Source organism: Passer domesticus, chromosome 5 (assembly GCF_036417665.1).
Source record: "Passer domesticus isolate bPasDom1 chromosome 5, bPasDom1.hap1, whole genome shotgun sequence".
Lineage (NCBI taxonomy): Eukaryota > Metazoa > Chordata > Aves > Passeriformes > Passeridae > Passer > Passer domesticus.
In genome coordinates this window covers 50686755-50710493 of record NC_087478.1, presented here as the reverse complement: position 1 = coordinate 50710493, position 23739 = coordinate 50686755, and the positions used below count along the sequence as shown (strand labels likewise).

General features: G+C 37.9%; 1 protein-coding gene across 5 annotated transcripts in view; it reads right to left on the bottom strand.

Annotated features, from left to right (window-relative positions):
* Positions 1–23739, bottom strand: part of LARGE1 (LARGE xylosyl- and glucuronyltransferase 1) — a 278352-nt gene that overhangs the window by 197870 nt on the left and 56743 nt on the right. Inside the window, exon 1 of one of the 5 annotated variants that reach the window (XM_064420385.1) lies at positions 5361–5506. The exons of the other annotated variants lie outside the window; for them this stretch is intronic. Coding sequence (XP_064276455.1) covers positions 5361–5504 — 144 coding nt within the window. The 5' untranslated portion in view covers positions 5505–5506. Of the gene's footprint in view, positions 1–5360; positions 5507–23739 lie in introns of those variants that run through there. 5 annotated transcript variants of the gene reach the window in all.

Genomic DNA, 23739 nt, shown 5'->3' with positions numbered 1-23739 from the left:
TCTGAAACCACACTGTTACAAGTGCGCTGATACAAATTTCCAGGACAATGATATACAGACTGTGAGTTATAGTGCTGCTAGTGGATTAATTCCTCCTGGGGTGGCATATATAAGAAATAATTCAATTTTTCTTATATATTCTTTTAAATATCCAGGTTGATATGGAGGATGGAATCCAGCTTTTCTGCCCTACAAATGTAAAGCTCTAACAAATCAAAAGACATAATGCACAACACTGAACTCCAAGTTCAGCTGCAAAGGAAAGACAGGAATGTGGCAAGTTCAGTTTCCTACAAATTGTCATCGTTCAGACAAAACAGCCAAATCATTTTCACATTCATGCCTATCTTTTATCTAATTAGAAAAACATTTGGAAAATCCTAAACAGACAAGTCAGCTTGTGATGAATCACCCTAGAAAATGTTAAGATACTTCTTTTAATAGTGCTTTAAAAGAGACATAAGCTACTTTAAATTATGCTTCTACTATCTCCCCACCTTCCCAAAGTTGTGAATAGCTTCCCTTGGGTCTTAAATATTCATTTTTACTGTATAAATCACAGCCCCTGCTGAGTAATTTTTTCCAAAGTAGATGATGCATCATGTGCAACCCTTACACAAGCAATTACATAAAAGGTCCATGAATGGTAATGAAGATCCTTGGCTTACAGGAAGAGATTTGGACTCATTCATGTATTCACTATTGGCTTTACTCAGAAACAATGTTACCTAAAACAATGTTACACTGTCAAATAAATTTAAAGAAGACATTGGAGCTCTTTTGACTTGATTTTCCTTTCAACAGGTGCCAGATTGATATCCACTACGGAAGCAAAGGGATTGACAACACTGGCTGGACCAAACACTGAGCATAAAACACAGTTGCACATTTCTGCCACACAAGCCTGCAAATACCTTTCAGAATTCTCCTACAGTTTCCACTACTCTCAGCAGGACTGCCACAGTCCTACTGAATCAGACTGTAACCTGCCTAAAAGCTCTTAGAAAGCAGTTTCATGGTATGAGCTAAAACTGAAGCTACTTCAGACATGACATGGCTAGGCATATTCATCTTTTCAGTAAAATGGTTCACTTCATTTACACAAAGCCATGCAGTGCTCCTCCTCACAGTTTTCAGTCTCAACAGTTGTGCTAACTAAACACCTGTACTCAGAAATAAACAGCATGAAATATATCAGAAATGGTAAAACAAAGGATGAAGGAATAACCCAGCCAATTTAACCACAGCATTCAGGTGTGGTATTCCGATCAAAAAACAGCCAGTGGTTGCTCCTTGCCTGTTGCCCAATGTTAACATTTTCAGATCTGAGCCACAAAGAGTATCTGCAACTTTATCGATCTTTATTGGGTTTATCTCAAAGCAAGGGAGACCAAAATTAGAGTGAAAGGGAGCATTTGTGTTTGCAGTTTCAAACTCAGCTACACCCCTCCAGACACAATCAGACTTTCTGCTTGTGCATAAGATACTAAAAAGCGCATGCATTGCAGGATATTGTTCTACCTTCCTCTTTAATTGGGCTCCAGGAGCATCATATAATTGCATTTTAGAACAATGATTCAGTAAATAATACCAAAAAAAGCTAGCTACATGGACATCATATGCATTATGCTTTGCTATCAGTGTGTCAGGTGCTCTACACTTCTAGGACACACCAGTTCAGGATTTATAAAACCTACGGCACAGGAACAGCTCCACAGACTGTACTGTGACCTCGGGCCAGCTCACCCCTCCCAGACTGCTGCTAACCAAAAGGCTTGGACAATACCAGTGTGCAGGGTCACAGTGGGAATCAAAATAATTTGGGGCTCTCATTACTAAGACTTACTCATGACTTACTCACCTGACCAGAATGACCCTTCTTACCTTCACATATAGTCAAGCACTTCCATTAACTACGCCAACTTAACAGAGTGGTTCCTTTGTTTTAAATTGTGGATTATCTCCTCAGCTAAGCATGAAGCAGCTCTCAACCAGTATGAACAGCAAATATATTAAAGTATATAACACAACACTAATCACACTGCTATTCAGTTTCTATATATTCACTTTTTAATTACGGCATGAGAACTTGACTATGCTACACATTCAGCAGGAGTTCCATGAAACAACGGAAGTAATTATGAAAACAAAAATCAAACACAATTAACTAGATTTAACTGTTCTACTCTTAAAAAGCTTTTCTAACTGCTTCAAACATTTCCTTGCATTTGTTACAGTTAATCTTTTCCCAGTAATCTTCCATTTGTTTTCAGAGCCACTGGAAATAAATATATATAGTTAAAGCTGTTTACACAGCAACCCTGTGCCTTGGCTTTGTTGTGTTTTTTAAATTAATGTTATCTAATTCTTTTTGCTCTTGCAGTCTCTCTGCTCTCTTTCTGCACACTAGCAGTCACAAGAGTCAATGAACAATTTCTGCTGCAAAGCTTTTCCCTTGGCTCTGTATCAATGTAGCATTCATCCCTTACAGAAGATTTTTCAGATTTTTGTAAAAAATATAAATAATACAAAGTAAAAAAGCAGTATCTCATGCAGTATCTTTCTGGGCTTTTTTAAAATGTTGATAATGAGGGTTTATAATGAGTTTACTTGTTGACAGTCAGATTTTATCTTGCAGCTTTGCAGTCTTCCCATTACAGTTGTCATGCGACATTGTAATACCAAAGAAAAGTTTGGTACCATAAAGGCAGGGTGTTGAGTAAACACAAGATTAGGAAACACAATATGGAAAAAAAGAACTTATAAATCTTTATTAAATATAAAACATTTCTCTGTCAATTTTCATGGTCTAAACCCAGACAGCAAGTAAGTACAACACAGCCACTCACTCCCCACACATCCTTCCAGAGGAATGGGGAGGAGAATCAGGAAAGGGGAAGACTCATGAGTTGAGACAAGAACAACTTAATAATTCAAATGAGGTAAAACATTATTATTATCACCATAATTATTATTACAACAACAGTAACCATAATGAAAAGGAGACAGAGAGAGGAATAAAACCCAAGAAAATGCAAGTGACATCCAATAGAGTTGCTGACTGCCTGCTGACCAGCGCCCAGCCTGTTGCCGAGCAGCAGTCAGCCCGTCCCAGATATCTCTCCCATTTTGTATACTGGGCATGTTGTCATATGTTATGGAATATCTCTGGCCTTTGGGCCAGCTGCCCTGGCCATGCTCCCTCCTGGTGTCTTGTGCAGCTTCTCATTGGCAGAGCACGGGAAACTGAAAAATTCTTTTATTTGAATAAGTATGACTTAGCAACAACCAAATCATCAGGATGTTATCGACATTATTCTCATATCCAAAACACAGCACTGTTCCAGCTACTAAGAAAAAAATTAACTATATTCCAGTCAAAGCCAGGATAATTAATGTATTCCACTTCTCAAGGTTTTAGAACAGAAACAGCATTTTAAAAGAAAATGCCATCTCTTCTCTCATCAAAATCTTCTTCCACTCAGAAGAAATTAATACAGAAACAAATCTAAGGCCCCTTTTGTTCCCACACTCCAAATTTCCTTGGCATTGGAGAACCCCAAAATCAGACTCCTTAATCCTACAGTGCCATGACTTTAAAGAAGGATTAGGAATACACTCAAACTCAGCATCGACCTCCAAGTTCTGTGAAGCCACTTTAAAGATTACAGCAGAGTTTCCAAATGCTACCAAATGCACTCTTTCTCAACTAGTTACAAGGAAGCAGTCCTATCTATAAGAGAGAAAATAGCCAGTAAGTTGACAGCACAAATGAGTTCTGCCTTGGAACTGTGCTAACTGCTCCGAGGGCACACAGGATTGACATCTTTTATATCTTCACTCAGTACGTGCTGCGGCTTAAGGAAAATTCTATTAGTGCCCTGTTAATCAACGTTTTCTAGAAGATTCCAGCTGTAAGCAATACTACCACAGGAATGGAATCTCTCTTGACAGTAGTCACAGACACAGAGAAGCAAATAAATAGTATGCTTTCATATTTTTCTGCTTTCATTTCCATGTACTCCTTTACATACATACATATATATATGTTTATATACACACTTCTAATGGTATTCTTTTTTCCTTTCAAGCTGATACTTTCATTCAAAAGAATTAAAGCCTGCAACTTCCAAAATTGTTATTAAGGAATAAGACAATCTAAGACCAACAGGACAAGAATCTTTTCCTAAGCCTCCACCAAAATGTCTGTTAATATGAGGGGGGAAAAAAATGCAATCAGTTGAGAAAAAGAGAGAAGCAACAAAATACAATAATGACTGAAAGACTTATCTTGCCTGTAACATTTCATCTGCAACCAAAGAATTATACTTACTTTTAAAGCAGCTACTGACCTTTTTCTCAAGGAGTTCTCCAAACCCCATCTTTACTCCCCTTTCTCAGCTATATGGGCATACAGCATCAGTATTTCCTAACTCCCCAACTTATCTAAGGACTCAGCACAATTCAAAGAAAGTGAAACAGCCTGGCTCGGTTTGCGTATGGCAGAATTCTAACAAGACCCTATGTTCACATACTAAGAGTACCTTAGAATTTGAGATCCCAATGCCACTGAATTATGAACATACTGGGGACCATGACCAGCCATCAGTATCACATACCTATGTTACAGGATCTTTCAGAAGAAAAGCATCTCTCCTTCAGAATCACAGTCTACAGTCAGGATACAGCATTATTACACATATGGATTTCAGACTTGTTAAAAGGACATCACTTTCCAAATCCAAGCATCTCCATCTAAAGCAGTGGCAGAAGGTAATTAAAAAAAAAAAAAGGTAACATGCTAACCTCAAAGAAAACATCAGCTTGTTGGTGCATCACTGCTCTGCCAACCCCTACATCAGAGCTTCTTTCTACTTCAAAATCAAAGAGAGACAAGCCATGGATTTTGTCCATTCACCTTGTGCACATACAGCCACATAGAAAATAAAATGTTCTTTAAAACAGGAGTAGGGCACTATGTGCATCATATATAGCCCTTCTCTGAAACGTTTATGCTAATACTTTGCTTCTCAGCTGAAGTTCTTGGTTACTTGTTCAAAAGCAGTGTTTACCTCCATTAGAATCCACTACATATAAAGCTGCTCTAACAAGGAAATTAATTAAAGATTCATTAGAAAGTTTTGCTCAGGAGAGAACAATTGCTTCTTGAACTGTTCTTCCCTGACAAAAAAAATCCATCTCTCTATGAAGCAAAGTCCTACTATAAAAAATTCTAAAAAGCATGACAAAAACACCTCTAACTTTTATTTTACTGCATAGATCTCAAACTACAAGTTCATTTCACATGAGAATTTATAACATGCTTACATATTCACAGCATGTTTACAGCAGCTACTTACTTGGCAGATGGAAATAAAAGCTGGCATCATACTTAAAAATTGATCTTTATTAAATAGTTGTATTAAATTAGGCGAATTAAAATTTTTTGAAAATAAAGAAATAGAGAAATGGGCCCAGTTGGCTCTCTCCTCAATCCTGACCATAAGAAGGAAGGTGCTGAGGAGTGTATAGATCCCATAGGTCAAAATTCAATTGTGCAGCTGGTACTAAGTGACAGAAGACACCTGGCTGCAGCAAGAAGGACTAGCCAAGAAAACCAGAAGGAGAATTGTTGTGTACTTGAGAACAGCTGAAATACCTGAAGCTCTCCTTGAGATCATCCCACTCTACTCAGCAGTGGTGAGAAACACCTGGAATGCTGTGTCCAGGTCTGTGCTCCGCAGTGACACAGCCAGAAAGGCCACAGAGCCTCCATCCTTGGAGACATTCAAAACCCAACTGGCCTCCAGCAACCTCCTTTAGAGCTGAGCTTGCTTTAAGCAAGGTGTTGAACTAGGCAACCCCCAGAGGTCCCTTCCAAATGCAACTCTATAATTCCCGATGCCACAATTTTGTACCTAGTCATAAAACAAACAGTGGCCATTTAATGTAAATCCTCAAAATTCAAACTAACAGTTATTCTGCTATGCATGAATGAACATGCACATAAACAATTATTTCGAAACACACAGAGAATCCCAGGTTAAACTTTTAACTAGTATAAATCAATATAGTTTTAGTAAGATCAATTCAACTCGCATCAATTCACAAAACTTATCGACTAAGTCTCTCAAACTTGCTGAGAAGTTGCATTTTTTACATAAGCAACAATGTTTTCATCTCATTACTATTGCCTAAATATTACCAAACCCATACATAAATATTTTTATCATATTTATAGAAAAATAAAACAATTGCTGAAATGAAAATTCCAAGAACTGCTAGTAATTTCCTATTTGAATAATCAAGAATCGGCAAATAGGTAATGAAGTGTAGTGTATGGAAATATGTGGCCATAACCAAAAGCAGAAGACAAATCTTTTGCTACAACCACAGTGCTGCTTTACCAAGCACACTATACATTCTCAATAGCCATTTGATGCTATTATAGAACATCAGATAGCACCAAGATTTGTGAGCAACTTTTTTTTGTAAGTTTCCTGCTGAAACTCCTGTGTTTCAAGGTCTAATATTTACTTCTTAAGTATTATACCATCCAAGTGGATGTATAAGGACTATCTATTCCTGTAGGCTTTCTAAAGGCTGAGTGGGTTCTCTACAAATTAATGTGAAAAGTGCTTACACACCACACTCCATTTTACCTGAGAGAAAAGCAAAGCTCTTGGAGAATAATTTGGTGTCAGACACTTTTTTAAGTAGGCATGGCAGCTGTGGATTTAGGTTATTTCACATAGGACATGTTCTTGAACGCTGGAACATGGCTTGATAAACTGGAAATTATAAACACAGATTTCTCATGGCTTATTATTCAGTATTACACACATTAATGTGGGTATCAGACAATGGCACACGAGTTTTAATTACAAAAGGACTATGAAAGGTGTTATCAAACTAAACAAAGCTGTAGAAACCAGCCTCAAGAGGAGATGCTGGCAAAACCACTTTCTAAAGAATCCAAATTTTCCATGTGTTAGCATTTCAATAGAATCATAGAAAAGTTCAGGTTGGAAGGGACCTCTAGAGGTCATTTAGTCCAAACCTTTACAAAGCAGGTTGAATAATCCTCCTTCAAACCAAGTATCATTTGCAGAGCTCTTTACTCTTCATTTAAAAACTGCTGTCTGAGGGAGGGTGCTTTGCCTGAAGAAAAAGGGCAGTGGGCTCTGTGCTCCTGTGTTCTCTCCATTTCCCGAAATTGCAATGATTTTCACTAAACATTTCATTATATCTCTGTGTGGAAACTTCACTGTTTGTAATTTCTACTGATCTCATTACCATCACCATTGTTTTCGGAAGTTCCTGTAATTCTGCAATTAGATGAAGGTACAGAAATAATAAATATAAAATATTTAGTAAGTCTCTTATAAAGAAAATTAATACAGTGAGAAGAATTACCTTATTCAAATGCACATAATTAACAATCCCACTTTAAATCTGATTATAATTCATAATTTTCAGGGCAAAGGGGAGGTTGCCAGACCTTTTCTAATGAAAGGAAAGGAGGATAATGATGATGTTGGGGATCATGAAAGGATGTAGAGGAATGTAAAGGCATGGCTATGTTATATAAAACAAAAGCTTGCTTTGCACTGGCTGGTGGAGATAAGGAAAGAGAGAAGATGAATACCTCTTATTCCCTCTCCTAACTGCTTCTATATTCTAATATCTTTTAAGAAAATTTGACTCTTTCTGTGTCTGGCAATCATTAATAAGAGCAGAAGTCAAGCTACCCTCCAGGACTTCAATAGCAAGTCTCGTGAGAGCAGGACAAAGACTGGGTAAGAGTCTCAGAGAAGAATTTAGGTGAAAGAGATCCTTACTCTCAAGTCTGAGATTGCTGTCAACTGGATGAAAGTATTTCACTCAAGTGAAAAATCAAGCAGAAATGACTGAAAGTTTTATCATGAATATTCACACCTGAAAAGGAAATTCTGAAAGACTCTTCAGCTTTCCATACTGAAGTTTGATTCCTGGAACATTCCACATATTAGAACTTTATAGTTTAAAACCAAGAAATCCTTAAAAATATGTCTTTATACAAAAAAAACCTTAAGAACACACATATAGTTATATAACCTAAACTGATACCAAAGCCAAAACAATATATTTGAAATACATTTTTTAAGAAGTTAGTCTAAGCAATGGAGCTGCAGTTAAAATAATCCCATGTGTACCAATATTTTAATAACTTTGCTCCCCTGCTCGTTCCAGATCTGTGATTTGCTAGGGCTCTCCACGTATCTTAGCTTCTGGGCTTCCTTTCAGGGTGAGACAGGTAGGTTCTGATACAGAAGTAGGGGAATTTTTGAACAAGATTTCCCACAGGGGCTATTCCCTACAGACAGCATAGATAAGATTGCTCCCTGTGCACTGTAACACTCCCCCAGTACTGCCACAGCAGGTTTATTGCCTTCAGGCCATCATACAGTGCCTCAAGAAACACAACACACACTCCTCTGCATCATGACATGACTTGGGTGAACTGTGGCAGTTTTTGTGCATCATACAAAGAAATAAAAATAGGGCTCTCTTGGGATCCAAGCAGAGGATGTTACACAACACAGATGCAGCCAGTCTGTTCCACAAGGGCCAGGCCCTTCCCACCTCTTGGCCTGAAGACCAGGACATCCTCTGGAGGCAATGCCTTTGCAGTACACCTCTCATGGTTATAATGTCAGTTTTGTTACCTACAGATGGTCTACTCTGTTCCTGTGTATCACAAGCACCACACTATCTGTTATCATAACCCTATGGGACACAGGGACACAATATTTTGGATCTATGGGCCATGTAAACTGCAGATTAAACAGCAGATAAAATGACCATAAACTAAACGAGGTCAATTCAGTTAGAACTGTACAGAGACTGGGATGACTGACCCAAGGCCAATGCTTCACCATCAAGATGAGCTATACCTCAATATGCACTGCAACAGAGACCAGTAACCACTATAGATCACTGACTGCACTTTCAGCAGAGGCGCTTTCTCACTTGCTCATGGGAACCTGTCAGTGAGACAGCATGAAAATATAATGGTTGGGAAAACAATTCTAGCACACTTCTAAAAATAAAACTTTTAAAAACTTTTTTTGTTGCTAGGAGATGCAAAAATATAGGACATAACAATGCAGTTATTAGAAGGGCAAGAAAAGTAGTCCAGAGTTTTATTATTATTTGCTATTGTGATTCAGACAGACAGGTTGATTTTGACAACAAATTACATAATATTGTTTTTCCGAAATTCACCCACAGCTACGAGGACATGACACAGTTTGGTAGGACAAGTTTTGTTTATTGCCAAGCTTTTATTAACTACTTCTTCAATTGATAAAAAAGATTTTTTAAAAAAGACTGAAAAGTGCTTGGATGCCTTCGGTTTTTTGGCTGCTGTGGATGAGACTTATGGATGTATAAAATACATGCAGTGATTATGTTTTTATTGCAGAGCTGAAAGAGAAGGTAAATCCTTTATTTCTAATTTAACAATGAAACTGCATTGAGAATTTTTGAAAATTTAGAGAATATGCACAAATTAAACAGTCCAGATTTTTAAAAGATGTCATCATTTGCAGAACACAATACTAATGTTAACTTTGGGACACACAAGTTAATAGAAAACTAGAGTATTTTTGTCACCACCAATTCCTGGGAAAGTATAAGCTGCACATATTTTACAGGCAACTTACATGGTCTTGGATGTACTGAAGTTAAACTTTCAATTATTTCTCCTTATTTCTCACAAAATATTCAAAATTTTAAGACTCATTTTGTGTGCTTTGTTTTATGGAAATGTCAAGCTATACCTTGTGGTGACTACATTTTTTATACCGTGCTACTAAAGACACTTAAAATGTATTCAGTTATTAGAAGGTGCTCTGGTACATAAAGTTAAGCCCAAATGTATGCTTTGAGTGTGTTAAGAATGACAAGGCTGGAAATTTCAACAGTAAGGCTGCTGAAATACCTCTTCTATAACATGTTAAAAATGCCCCATATAGTCTTCAGATGTTTTCTGGCATTTAGATATAATTTTGTAGTTAAAGGGTAAATTATGTTTTGAGTGGTTGATTCTTTGGCCACAACTTTTAAAATTATCTAAAAAAAAAAAAAAAAAAAAACAAACACCCAAAAAAACCCCTGTAAAAGCAGGGGGGAAAAAAGTGAAAAATGCTTGTGCCAATAATATACATTACCTTCAAAACGCATACCCATTGGTTTTGTGTTTCAATGGCATCAAACAAAATTATCTACATTTGATTCAATTTCCCTAAAAGGAAATATTCTTTTAAAATGAAAATACATTTATTCCTTTCAGGAATAAATAAGTTTCAACTTGATTAAACACTGATATGGATGTTCACTGTTTGTATTTTGTAAAGTTTACATACTCTTATAGAATTTTTCACATTTGAAATCTTGTGAGATATATTAGTTTCTAGCTCACATACAGCAGTTGGAAGAATGCAATACTTTTTTAAACAGACTTTGAGAGATTAAAGAAACCAGTTAATATTTATTGATACAGCTGACCTTAAAATTACAGCATCTCTACAGCCAAAGATCTTTACAAACTGATTTTGAAACAAAGACGGTGAAATATACTGAAAGCAACAACAATCACCATTTTAAATAAGAAAATGAAGTTGTAAGATAATTGGATAGCAGGGTTAAAGACTACAGTGAAAAATACAGCTGAAGAAAACGGTGCTGCTGTAAAATGTCCCTTAAACTAAGGTATTCTATCTTCTTTCTGCCCAAGTGGCCATTTCAACAACATGCATTAGCAGCCTGACAGCCTTGGGTGTCTCAGAACTGAAGAGAGTTCCCACCAGCTGAGGAAGGGAAGAAGGGGCTGTTCTTCCCATTTTCTTAAACAGCACCTTCAAATCAGAAAGCTTTGAAAGCTTGTATCTGAAATTGTATTTGTAACTATAGAAACATGAACTTTTCCTTTTTTACTAAGTATGAATGCTGAAATTTTATTAGAACTTCAAGAACTGATCTTGAAATAAAATGTCACCTCCTCATGGCTTCCAAGAAAATCACAGGGGTTAGCACTACTGTTGGAGGCAGTAGTGGAAATGCACAGATCTGTGGGATGCGAGCACCAACCATTATTTGATACTGATCTCATTTCAGGCTCTTAGCAGCTTTGGAATTTCTGAGTCTGATTCAGGCAGAATATGTCTGCTGTATTTAACTGACTTCCAAACACACATGCTGTGATGACTAAATGCTTATAAACTCTAATAAACAGATGCTTGGAGTAGTTTATAACCAACCAAGGTAGAGGTTCTTGAACATTTTAATTATTGAGAAGACCTTATCAATTATACACCTACAGATAAGAATCCATGTTAAGACGTTTACAGGTGAATACTATAGACTAGTTCTATGAAGTAAAGCAAAGTTGTAAAGGTTGACTCATGTCTTCTTAGTGTCTAAAAACACTTTGGAAGAAGCAACATTGAATGTGCAAAACTTGAGATTTTTTTTTTGTCATCTTCAAAGCTATATTCCATGATATGATCAAACACTATGTGTCATTCTTCTAATACTTAAAGTGATGCTAGCAAATAAGTACATGAAAGAATTTGGGGGGAAAACTGCCTTTTGAACAGAAACAAACACAGGGGCTTATCAGCTGGAAAACTATGAAACACTACAACAGTTCTTTGGGAGAATATTTTACTACTTTTGATACTAAAATACTTTAGTAGTATAAACAGAAATTTTTTAGCTGTTCTCATCCCTCCTTTGAAGGTCTCAAATTTTTTAGCATTTCCAACATTCCTGTAACATATCCTGATATAAAGGTTTCCAGATCTTTAAATTAAATGTCATAATAATTAAGTATCTTTGGGCTTCCTTGGCTCTTTAAAGTAAAAAAGTTTAGGAGTTTAAGGAAAATTCATTACCCATCAAGTCAATGGTAAAGTTAAGAAAAGAAGCCAAAAAGCCCAACTGCAGTGAAAATCTAATCTAAGCAATATCTCAATCCTCATTAATATTTTACCACAGTAGCTCAATAATATTGTCTAAGTGCCACTAACAAAGATTAATGAATCAGATCTACACATTTTTTGTAATTTTTAGGTTTTTTTTCTTATAACATGCTGGATTTTCTGTGTCGGTTTTATTGCCATCTGTGAGGTTAAGCAATATTGGATAAGAACATCCAAAATTGTTTTGCTACATGAGTAATATAAATGACTCGAAGGTATAAAAATTCTAAAGTTTATGGGGAAAAAGGTTCAATCTGCATGCTAATAGCAGTACTACTATCAATTGAAACCCTACAGCTACCATGACATATGTCTCACAAACTCAACCTCTATTCCTTTTGGTGAATCAATGTGGAAAAATACAGGGAAGCAGGCAGTTTCAGTAACAACTGAGAAATAATTCAGTAAGTGATTTTACATCAGCATTTTAATTCAGAGGAGGAACACTTTCATCCCTTTTGACACAATCTCCCCAAGCATTCCTGAGCTACATGACTGAGGAGTCTGAGGGGGGACAAATTGGATACCTTTAGGATGGAAAAAAACCCAGAAGATACATTCCAGAGGGTATGCTAAAGGATGCTCAGCTGCTGGAACAAGACTACTGTAAAAACCTTGAATGAACGCAGCCTGTGTATCTGGTCCTCAGCACTGAGTATTTCATTCTACACATCCACTCCTGCTGGGCCTCAGTAATTGTTAACATGGAAAAAGCTGTACCACATCAAGCTGCAGAAAATGCTGAAGCCACACCAAATACGAGGTAAAGTGGAAAAGAACAGTTTCATATAGCTGTATTAATGAGGAACAAGTCACAGGCTGTGGAGCTGTCAGAAAAACCAACAGCTGTGATCAAATGCAAGTTTTTTCTTCATCTAAAAATTAGGCTATAAAAGAATTCCCTTTTTTATCATCCCAGTCATAACCTGTCTTGTGCTGAAACAGAACAGCTCAGCTAATTAGATACTTGATAAAGGTAGCTTATTTGGGGCATTTTCCTGCGTTTGCATTTACAGCAGGCAAAGGAGGCAAATTACTTACTTAGCATCAACACTTTTTCCCCTTCAAATCTAAAATTCGAGACCAGTTAATTCCTCAAAGGTAGCAACGAATTAGACACATTCAAACTCCCAATACTTCAAAGAAACTTTTTCACTGAGACATACAGAAATTACTCAGGCTGCTGTTGCCGTCCTAAACGCTTCCAAGCAAACAACCGAGTTCCAGGCAGGAGGGTGACACACCGAAATCACACACCCCGATGCTGCCGCCCCAGAGGTTTTTCGGCGTGTGAGCGAGCTGCAGCGGAGGGCGCGGGTTGGGAAGCGGCGGGCAGCAGGTGGCGCGGCGCCCGGCACCGGCAGGGCCGACAGCAGCGACAGCAGCGACAGCAGCGACAGCAGCGACAGCAGCGACAGCAGCGACAGCAGCGACAGCAGCGACAGCAGCGACAGCAGCGACAGCAGCGACAGCGCATCCCCGCCGGCGGCAGGCGCTCCGAGGCAATGGCAGCATTCGCCAGCTGAGGAAAACGCACAGCAGCCAGGCAGTGGGGAAAAAAAAATATCTCCCACCGAAGGCTAGAAGCGAGTGGCTGGCTTACCCACGTAGTGCAAATAATAGTAATGCTGTGCAAACAGAAATTTAGTTACAGTCAAAATGGAAAAATTTTTACATTTTTCCTCTTCCCAGCGCAGAAACTCCTTCTCGTGCGACTATGCCTACAGAGCTTAGCATAGGAGGATCATATCCAATAAGTGATGTGCAAACAGAGCAAGTTCTTGTCTCTACAGACCTTCAGTCCAAAAGTACCCACACAGAAAATACCCTGTTCTTCTACAGTGCAGGATAACAAGGCAGACTGAGGTGCCTTATCTGTTATCAGACTAAGCCTGAAACGTGACCTTAAAAATGGATTCCAAAGATGAAGTTCACCACCACAACTGCGAATTATTCCTCTTTAAAAGCATTATTACCACTGAGCCATGCATGCCCTTTTCCATTTCACCACCTAAGAGAACCTACCAACTCAGACTCTCTCACTCATCAAGTTCTTAAGCAACACAGTTGGATATTACACACAGTCTAAAATTAATAATTAAGAAAACATCTCAATTCTCCTTTGGGGCTTTTTGCACCTAATATTTTTTTAAGAGATTGTCATTTGGGGATGAATTTTTTTTAGGAAGTTCAGTGTCACACCTAAACAGTCACTAGTTTTTTTCCCTCAAACACTTTAAAACAAAAGAAATTCTAAGGATTTTTTCCAGAAATCTATTTTGCAGTCCTATAACTTTGCATGTGCCCAGTATTTAGTGTTGAATTACAGCTCTGGGAAATAAATGAAACATCATTTACAAAATAAATGGCATTTTTCACAGTACTTTATAAAAGTATTGAGGGATAAATTCCATTTTTAACAAACAGGTCAGAGCTGATCTCACACAGAAAACTTCAACACAATCCTTAAAAAAGAAGAAACAACAACAACAACAAAAAAGACAGAAAACATTTGCAAAACAGCTCTGTGTGATGCTACTCAGAAAGCAAAGAAAGTATGTTCTTCCTGTGCTGGGGGACAGACAGGGCTCAGGGCCACCTGTTAGACACCGTCTAGCTTTTCCTGTCCATCCCTACTCAGTGTCACCTAAGAACCCAATGTCTAGATTTTGCCTGCCTACTCATAACCTTTCCATTGACAATGCACATTCTTATTGTATTTAAAAATTGGTATTACAATAATCATCCTGTTCTTTCATTCCAAGCTTACATGGGGTGTTTTAATTTAACACTGGCCACCTTGTGCACGTGAACAGGAACACAAGCAGGTTTCTCATGTTACGTACATGAAGAATTTAGAGAACTAAACTGAAACTATTTGGGCTTACATTTCTTCTTTACATCAAAGACATGGAAGTGGATGTTCCTTTTCATGAGTTATGGGGCTGATTTTCACAATCTAGACTTTAGGAAAACACACACAAATTCCCTTGTTTAGATAATTATCATGGTTTTAGGGCACACCACTAGAGCTATAACATGGGACTGTGGTCATGGGAAAAAGTGGTCTCATAGGGGAGCTATGCACAATAATAAACATTTGAGCTATTATCACTTTTCCTGAGACAGCATTTGACTTTGCTCTGCCAACAATCAGAAAAAGGGAAGTTACAGCCTGAATAGGTGTTTGGAAAATAAAACACTAGAAAAAGCTTAGCACCAGATTTCAATATCCAAATAGGATGATGGCAAAAGCAAAAAGGACACTAATGAAGCTGATAGGAATGACCTTACAAGCTGCTGCCAAGTAAAAAAAATTCTGTAATGCCCATGCATTGTCAACAATCATTGCTTCCCTTCATACCTGGCAACTGCAAAACAGAGACCCCTCCTTCCACACACACTTGGTTCATATTTTTCCCACACTCACACTTAAGTCTGACACTACATTTATTAGTTTAGACCTCCCTAATTCTCACATTTAGACAGCATGAAAATCTTATCGGAACCTGTGGGAGCATCATTATCCTCCAAATTCTTCACAGATGAAAAGCAGTGGCTGAGAGATACCCTACTGCTTTTTAGGAAGGCAGCAGAAAAATAAAAATGCAAAATAAAGAAATAGCAGATGGAAGCCTAGATCCAAATAATGGATGACAGACTATTAGTTATTTATTGACAACAATCTTCTCATTAACCTTTATCAAATCTCTAAAAGACAATACCTTAAAAAAGGCCCATTGACTTTTTTTGTCATGCCTTAGCTTTGCAGAAACAGAAGGTAACAATCATAGTTTAGGAAAAAATGAACTATTTTTACAAAGGCTTTTTTGGGGATCTGGAGGCTAATACTGTAGGAAGTCCAAAATTAAATATTTATTTTTATAAAGATACTCTGCCATTGTGGGAAGTCTACCTTTTAATAAATCCACTTTTGTAAAGACCAAACAAGATACGAGTGCACAGAATACAGGATATCCACATCTAGGCTCCCTTTTCCAAAAAAGGTTGGAGCAAATGACCTTTTAAGCCCTTCCTAACCTGGGCTCTTCTCAGATTTTATGGCAAAAATGCTCATTTTGTATTAAAGGTCACAAGTTCTAGATTTAGAGACTTTTGCAGAAGTTATATGCACTCAAAATAAGGCCTTACAAAGCCTCAAATTCAGAAGTAAAATTAATACAGATAGAATTAGCAACTAGCTTCAAATAAGTAGGTTTTAAGAAGTTATGACCTACATTATAATGCAAAAATAGGCTCCAGAATGGAAAGGTCGAGTCACCCCTCCTCTTGCTAAAAAGACAGGGCTTGTAGAAGCATTAAAAATATCTTATACCATTTTATTTTAATTTTAGTGGGTTTTTTACACATCACTTTGAATCATCTTCATATTGTTTGGCAAATACCAAGATTTTGGAAAGGAAATGAAAGACCTTTTCTCCATCTGAGCTCAAATAAAAGCAAGGTTACTTCATCACTCACTAGCTGTAATCTTTAGCCCTGGAAAAGCAAGAGCTAATCATAATATACAAGAGTCTGTAAAAAGGAAAGACACATAATCTGCTATCACTCATATATATTAGCAAGAACCAAAAATCTTCTATAAAAGATTAGCTGTTATTGCAGAATAGGTATTCTGACTCACGTTTCTATCACTGATAATGACTCTTAGGAAAATAAATAAACATTTTCCAACCTCTTCACAGAAGCATTTCTCCCATATAACACATTATCTCTTCTGGTTATTATGTATGTAATATATGCACACTCTTCGTCGCTTTCAGATCATTTATTTACAATATAAGTTAATTAAGTCAGTATCTTTTTTCTTAGTCCAGGATACTTTCATAAGTAGCATAAAAGTCTCATTTTTCAGGCAAAGACTTCAATTAATAAAGAACTAGAAATAGCACAGAAAGCCAATCATATCCTGGGCAGGATGAGGGAAGTGCCCAGCACAGGAAGGACATTGACCTGGAGTGAGTCCATCCATGAATGATGATTCATGATGGAGTATGAGGGTTGGAACACCTCTCCTACATGGAAAGGCTGAGACAATTTGGTTTGTTCCACCTGGAGTAGGCCTCAGGGTGACCCAATAGGAGCCTTTTGGTACCTGAAGGGAGCCTACAAGAAAGATGGAAAGGGATTTTTTAAAAGGACATGAGGTGACAAGACAAGGGGGAATGGCTTCAAACTGAGAGCGGCTTTAAATGAAAAATTAGGAAGAAACCCTTTATTGTGAGGGTGCTGAGACTGGAACCAGTTGCCCAGAAATGTTGTGGGAGCTTCATCCAAGGAACTGTTCACAGCCAGGTTGGACAGGGCTCTGAGCAACCTGGTCTAGTGAAAGATGTCCCTGCTCATGGCTGTGAGAGAATAAAACAGAGGATATACCCACAGCTTTTAGAATGTATCTCCTCCTTCCCAGAGCTAAAGAGATCAAAGGGATTACACAACTCACTTGCACTATAGCAAAGGATGGTTTTTTATCCCATCAATCAATTTAATGTGGAGAGAGCAGGACTATGAAAAAGAATCTGAATGAAGTATGAATGGAAATGCATGTATTGTGAAAGGACCAAAAGAAACGTTCAATGAATCAGAAGATATCACATGTTGATGGGTACCCCAAAAACACCAGTTATCAACTGCACTTCCATACGCAGTTTCTCAAGAGGTCTGGTTTTAGAAAACAAAGGACAAAATTAAATCATTACGAGAAGGTGACAGGAAGAACAGGATTAGAGCTTTAAACCACCGAGACAAGGATACTATGGAAATCAGCAGCATTGCCTACTGACTTACAGTGATGCTCCAGAATGAAAGGGCTAAGATTGCAATCAACTGTCAACTCCTAAAGAGTACAAAAGGTACAGGCAAAAAATCCCCATGTAATCACAAATCATGAAGAAAAATGCAGAAGATATGATGAGAACTTAATAGCCAGCATCATCCATCCTTCCTTCCTTGTATGTAATCCCAGCCCCATCACCTGATCAGACATCATGGTGCTTCTGAATGTGTGATAAGAAAGTGAAATGAGTGAAAAATTAATTATGAGAAGGAAAAATATGTTTTGTTGAAGTAAAATTGCCTTTTCCCTTCTGCAGGCCTTCCCCAATATATTTTGTCACACTAGTTGCTAAACCTATGATCACTTGTGCTCCCAAGCCAGAGGAGTGAAAAAAGTCATAGCATGCCTTGTTCACAGCAGGAAACTTGGTACTTGCTGCAGAAGCCAACATGCTTGTGGGGATGCTGAATCATAGGATCTCATTCACAAACGCATGTTTACTGCATAGTCTCCTGTGAAAACATATGTCACACAATCAAATAACTATCCCTAAGCACCTTACATGCTGGGATTTTAATAATTAGGGAAATCTCTTCATAAACAGGAAAACGAGCTATGTGTCACTCAAGTACAAATACCCTTGTCATGCAAGCCTTTTCTTGCTTGCTCATAAAATGAATGACCAGGAAAGGATACAGTAACTAAATGTTGTACAGTCAATAAAAGCCAGTAATAGCTACTGTTATTACTTGTACTAATGCAGTAATTAATTCCTTTTTCTCACGCGTGGCAGCTTCCTCTAATGGAGCTCCATCCATGAATATCAAAACCAGGCAGAGTCCTTCCTCCAGCAGCAGCAGGCCAAGATCTGTGATGTGTGCAGATCCAAGTCCTTCCCCTGCTGTCACTGTGAAATTCCATACGGCCATAGAAAAGACAGAATGACAACCACGAAGCAGCTACACATTTGTTACAGTTCAGACACTGGTTAACAGTGATCCAAGAAACATTTTTGCTCCCCCTTCCATTCCACAAATGGAACCATGCTTACAGGTATGGCATCACATATACAATCAATTATATTATTTAACTTCTTCCAGCTGTAAGCACCTACAGCAAATGAATGGATTCCCCATTGCATTTGATGGGGCAGTAACAACTTTTAAGCAAACAATAGCATGGTCCACAAAACGCTTAAAAGCTGAAAGGCAAAACAAAGGGAGTCAACTTCCCCACAAAGCTCCAGTATGCAAAATTGTGGAAGCATTGGTAAGTAAAGCATGTTACTACAAAAGTAGCCTTATATACTGTAAACACTCGTGTGGTTAGTGCTTTAACAACATGCACATTAAGTATTACTGTTTGAAGTTTTAACTCAAAAAATTACAGCTCCACTACTCTGCCTCTTTAAAATAAGGTTTTTTCCTTTTCAACATAGGATAAGGCAACATTTTATTAACATGCAAGTGTTGAAAATAATGAGCCCACACAGTCATAGTTCACAACACAGATAGACATTTTTAATTTATTTAAACAAAGCAAAAAGAAGCTGGACGGGGAAAAGAAGAGCCTTAAGAGAAAAGAAGCAGACTATGTTTGCTCTAATGGGAGGTAAAGAAAGAACAAAGGAACTTCTGACCTCAGGCACAGCCAAAAATAAAAGGAGTTATGTGGCTTCTTTCCTCACACAATTGCTGACTCTGTATTCGCTTATTCCCATTACATACCATTCAGATATGCAAAGGAGCTGGTAATTTCTTCAGGGGAAGATTTCTGCCATGTTATTTATTAGCTAGGAAATAATTCCTGACACATGCTGAATTTTTGACAGACTTGCTCAGTTTTGACTCAGCCTTTTGATAATTATACAGCAGCAGTGCCTATGAATAAAAGTAATTTCTCTTTGCTTCTTATGCTGTGATTATTCCAGAGTTCTCCTGGTAACACTTATTGAGTCATTTCAAATACTATTCATTTTTTAAAACTTCTACCTATTCATATTACTTGTGGGTTTAAGCCTGTTTGTTTTGTCTTTGTCTCAAATAATGGTTAGATTTTTAACATCCCTAAAAAATGTCTGTGCAGTGATAAATGGTATTGCACAGACCCTCTGTAAGCAGGAATTGTATGTATTTCTTCAAGTGTTATACCTCAACTGGCATACCTCTGTTGAACCTTCAATATTGTCTACCACTTCATTCCATAATATAGATACACAGTTCCTAAGGTGGCAAACCTTTTTGAATCATTGCTTTTGAGAATCTAATTTAAGACATCCTAGTGGGAGGTCCCACTTTCATAAAGTAGATTCAATATTCCATGAAAATCAGGCTCCTTTTAGTTAAGCTCACACGCCTGACAGGCTAAAAATAAGTGCAAGAAAATCAGAGTTTTCTGCAGAGGAAAACTCTTGCATCACTGCTAACAGAAGAAAACTGGCCCCCAAAACAAGTTATGCCATCAAGCCTCAACTGTGATCATGAAATGTTGAGCCTAAGCCCTATCCATGGTAACTCTGAGTTTGTACATCATGTACCTTCTTTGCCCTCTGCATACTTCCTTTTGAACCAGAATTTAATTTATTGGAAAGCTTCATACATCTAAGTATTAAAACACAACAGAATACACAACAGCAGATTGCAAGTTTCTTTACAAAGCATCACTGAGAAATCAGCATGAAAACTCAAAGGAACATTAGGTACTCTAGTGAGCAGTTAGGTAATTGAAAGGTTAGAAAGCAACTGAAAAAGCTGCAGCCATCTGGTCATTTGCTTGAGAACAACTTTATCCACAACCTTCACCCCCCACCTCAAATTCAAATATAATTTGACATAATCAAACATTTTCAAAGTCTCCTAGCTACTGTGGTGCAAAGAAGGGGAAGGTGAAAAAGCAATAAAGGAAAATGCAGCAGGAACTGAAGAGGAGCAGGACATTGAGAAGCTTGCTGGATAGATGCTCTAGCCCTTTGTCAGGACTTCCACTCAAGTACAAAGACTGAGGGATCAGGACACTCTAGGCACAACACACAAGCACTGCAGCCAGCCAGAGCATTGACAGAGCAACAGTCAGTCTCCATGATCTCCCAGCAAATGAGAGATTGTTATCAAAGGCAGCTCAGATCTCTAGGAACAGAGAAGCACTGAGACACCAGAGCCATAAGGATCCCATTCTAGCTGCCTTTACGGCAATAGCCATATTCACACTGCACACTGGAAGAATACACTGCAACAGACCATGATATTTGTTACTCTTATACACTGGGCTAAAGGATTAACTATTCCTCCTATCATTGGTGAAACCTTTGCAACACTGGCAAGCAGAAGACTTCTTTAATGTTACAGAAATTATAGAACAGTATCTCCCAGTGTTCAGCCATCCACACATAGCTTCTCCATTTCTTATTCAAACTTCAGCTCTTTCCAGCCTAAGCAAAGAAAGAAATATATTCTTCCACAGTGCTCACGGTGATGCTCAGCATTTGTAGGATGCTGACACAAGACTGTAACAATCTCAAAGGGCAAATAAACTCATGTTATGTTGGTAGCAGGAGTCTTAACATGAAATTGCAGAAATTCACACCTAATACCATCAATTGCATTTCTACACTATGGGGTTCAGTGGCAAGATGTGTATTTTTAGAAAGCTAGCTGCATCATGGACATCAGAGCAGTCCCAGCTAGTACCACAGAATTCCAGACAGTTATTTTCAATTCATTCCAAGTATCGTTCTAAGTGATGGGAAGAGAAAGGTGTGTTACAAGTGGTTGCTCACACTTGCAGTACCATTTCTCCCATTATACCAAGTAATGTGGGACCACCAGGAAGCTTTCTGCAGTGAGCAGAGGACACCCTCCACCCCTGTTCTCTGCACAAGCTCTGTGTGCTGAGAAGATGCATTCTGCAGCTGGCAGTCTGGAAGAAACTGACTGCTGCTTTGTGTGGCATGGCAGACAGTGCAACTATCATGGAGATACCAAAACACTGATGCTACTACTTTGGCTACTGAAGTCAGTTCCCTGTGATTTAAAAAAAAAAAACAAAAAAAAACCAAAAAAAACCCCAAAACAAACAAACAAAAACAAAAAACAACCCAGGCTGGTAACTGCAAGCAATTCTTTTTGGGTCTAGTTTTTGGCTCATTTCCATCTCAGTTCAGTCACTGCCGTAATTCCAACAGCTGTTAAGATGCTAGTTTTCTTCCTTTTCTCTTTAACAAAACTTCCCAATGGTATAATTCTTCCCATGAGCATTCTGCCTATGATATGCCATTATATTCCGAGAAGCATCTTCCACTAACAAACTCAGTGACTGCAGCTACAGTAGCCTGCATCAGAACAACACGTCCATCGTTATTGCATGTTTCCCGTGCTTTATCTCTTTGCTCTTGCAAGTAGCAGTAATAAAAGTTGTAGCCATAGCTCTCCTTGACAGCACCATATTTAAGGCTGCACCCTTTCAAAATGTGTCTTGGAGAGATGATATGTTAAACAAAGTACTTCAAGCATGGATGGAGCTCTCTGTCCTTCTTTGTCAAGGGAACAGAACAACATTTAAAACAAACCCCTCTGAGCACTGGAAAACCTTGTTTCTGTATTCCATGATGAGACATGAAGTATGAACAATAAAATGCATAATCCAAGTTGTTCTATTACTGGTGTGATGAATGGGGCTGATATTACAACATGCAAGAACAAAGGCAGTATAACCGCAGAGACATTTGTATTTAATGTCTTTAATATGTTTAATCTAAACACTGCCTAAATACCACACTGTTCTACTAAATGGTGTATCTCCCATATGAGGTCCTTAACCTTGCATTTTCAAAGTGATCCAGTTTGTCTGCTATGGCCATTTCTACCTTTCAAGGGAAGGAAAGCAACTACCTCATGGATGCTGCCAACATAGTTCACAGATTTGGTCTTGAACCTGCAAAGAAAACTCTGCATGTGTTTTCTGCATCTCCTAGTTAAATAATAGGCTCGGTATTACCTACTGTCAGTGCAGGCCTTTTAACAGTCTTGAAAGGAGAGCAGAATTTGCCAAGGATAAGCAAAACAAGCCTGCAGATACACTAGATCTGGCTTTGCACATCTCTACTTTCCAGCAATGGAACTACAGGCTGAGGCCAGTACTTGAGAAAACGCTTTTTTACCACTGAGGAAATTCCACTCCTTTAGTAAAGCCAAGTTAAAAACAGGGCAGGGGAGAATGAGGAGAGAGGAGGGACAAGTGTGAGAACAACTTGGGAGAAAAGACAATGCTAAACACATCATGTTATGGTTCATCCCCAAACCACTCTAACATTATATATATTTTTTACAACCATGTTGTAGTAGAATTTAAAATTCACTTTTTTTTTTCTTATGGTTTCAAACCTCAATTTTAGCCTTACTAAGAAAGCTATCAGGTTTAGAACAGCGGTATACACCCAACCCAGTATCTCTAAGCATCAGGTAGAAAGAAAATGAACTGGTGACTCCTTCAGAATCTTGGAATAGCAACAGGCACCAGAATTTTATCTTCTTCATTTTCTACAAGGTCTTATCAATTCTGATACTAAGAAACAACACTTAAGAATAAAATTACAATTCTATCCCAGTTTCGATCCACTGAAACTAAGAGACAAATTGCTGATGGCTTGACCAGATTATCAGCACATATATAAAACCCACCTAGAGCTCATGAAATACATTTGTTTCCATCTTCAAGAAAGTAGAAAGAATCCTCATGCACTCTCCAAGACAAAACTGATTTACTTCATATAAATCATGTTACATAATTATTGATATGTGGCCACAAGATTGGTCAAGGGTCTAATCATACGGATAAATGCTGCAGTTGTCTCCATATCTGACAACCAGATCAAACAGGATGAAAGATACTGAAAAATTATATTATAATACTATTTACATG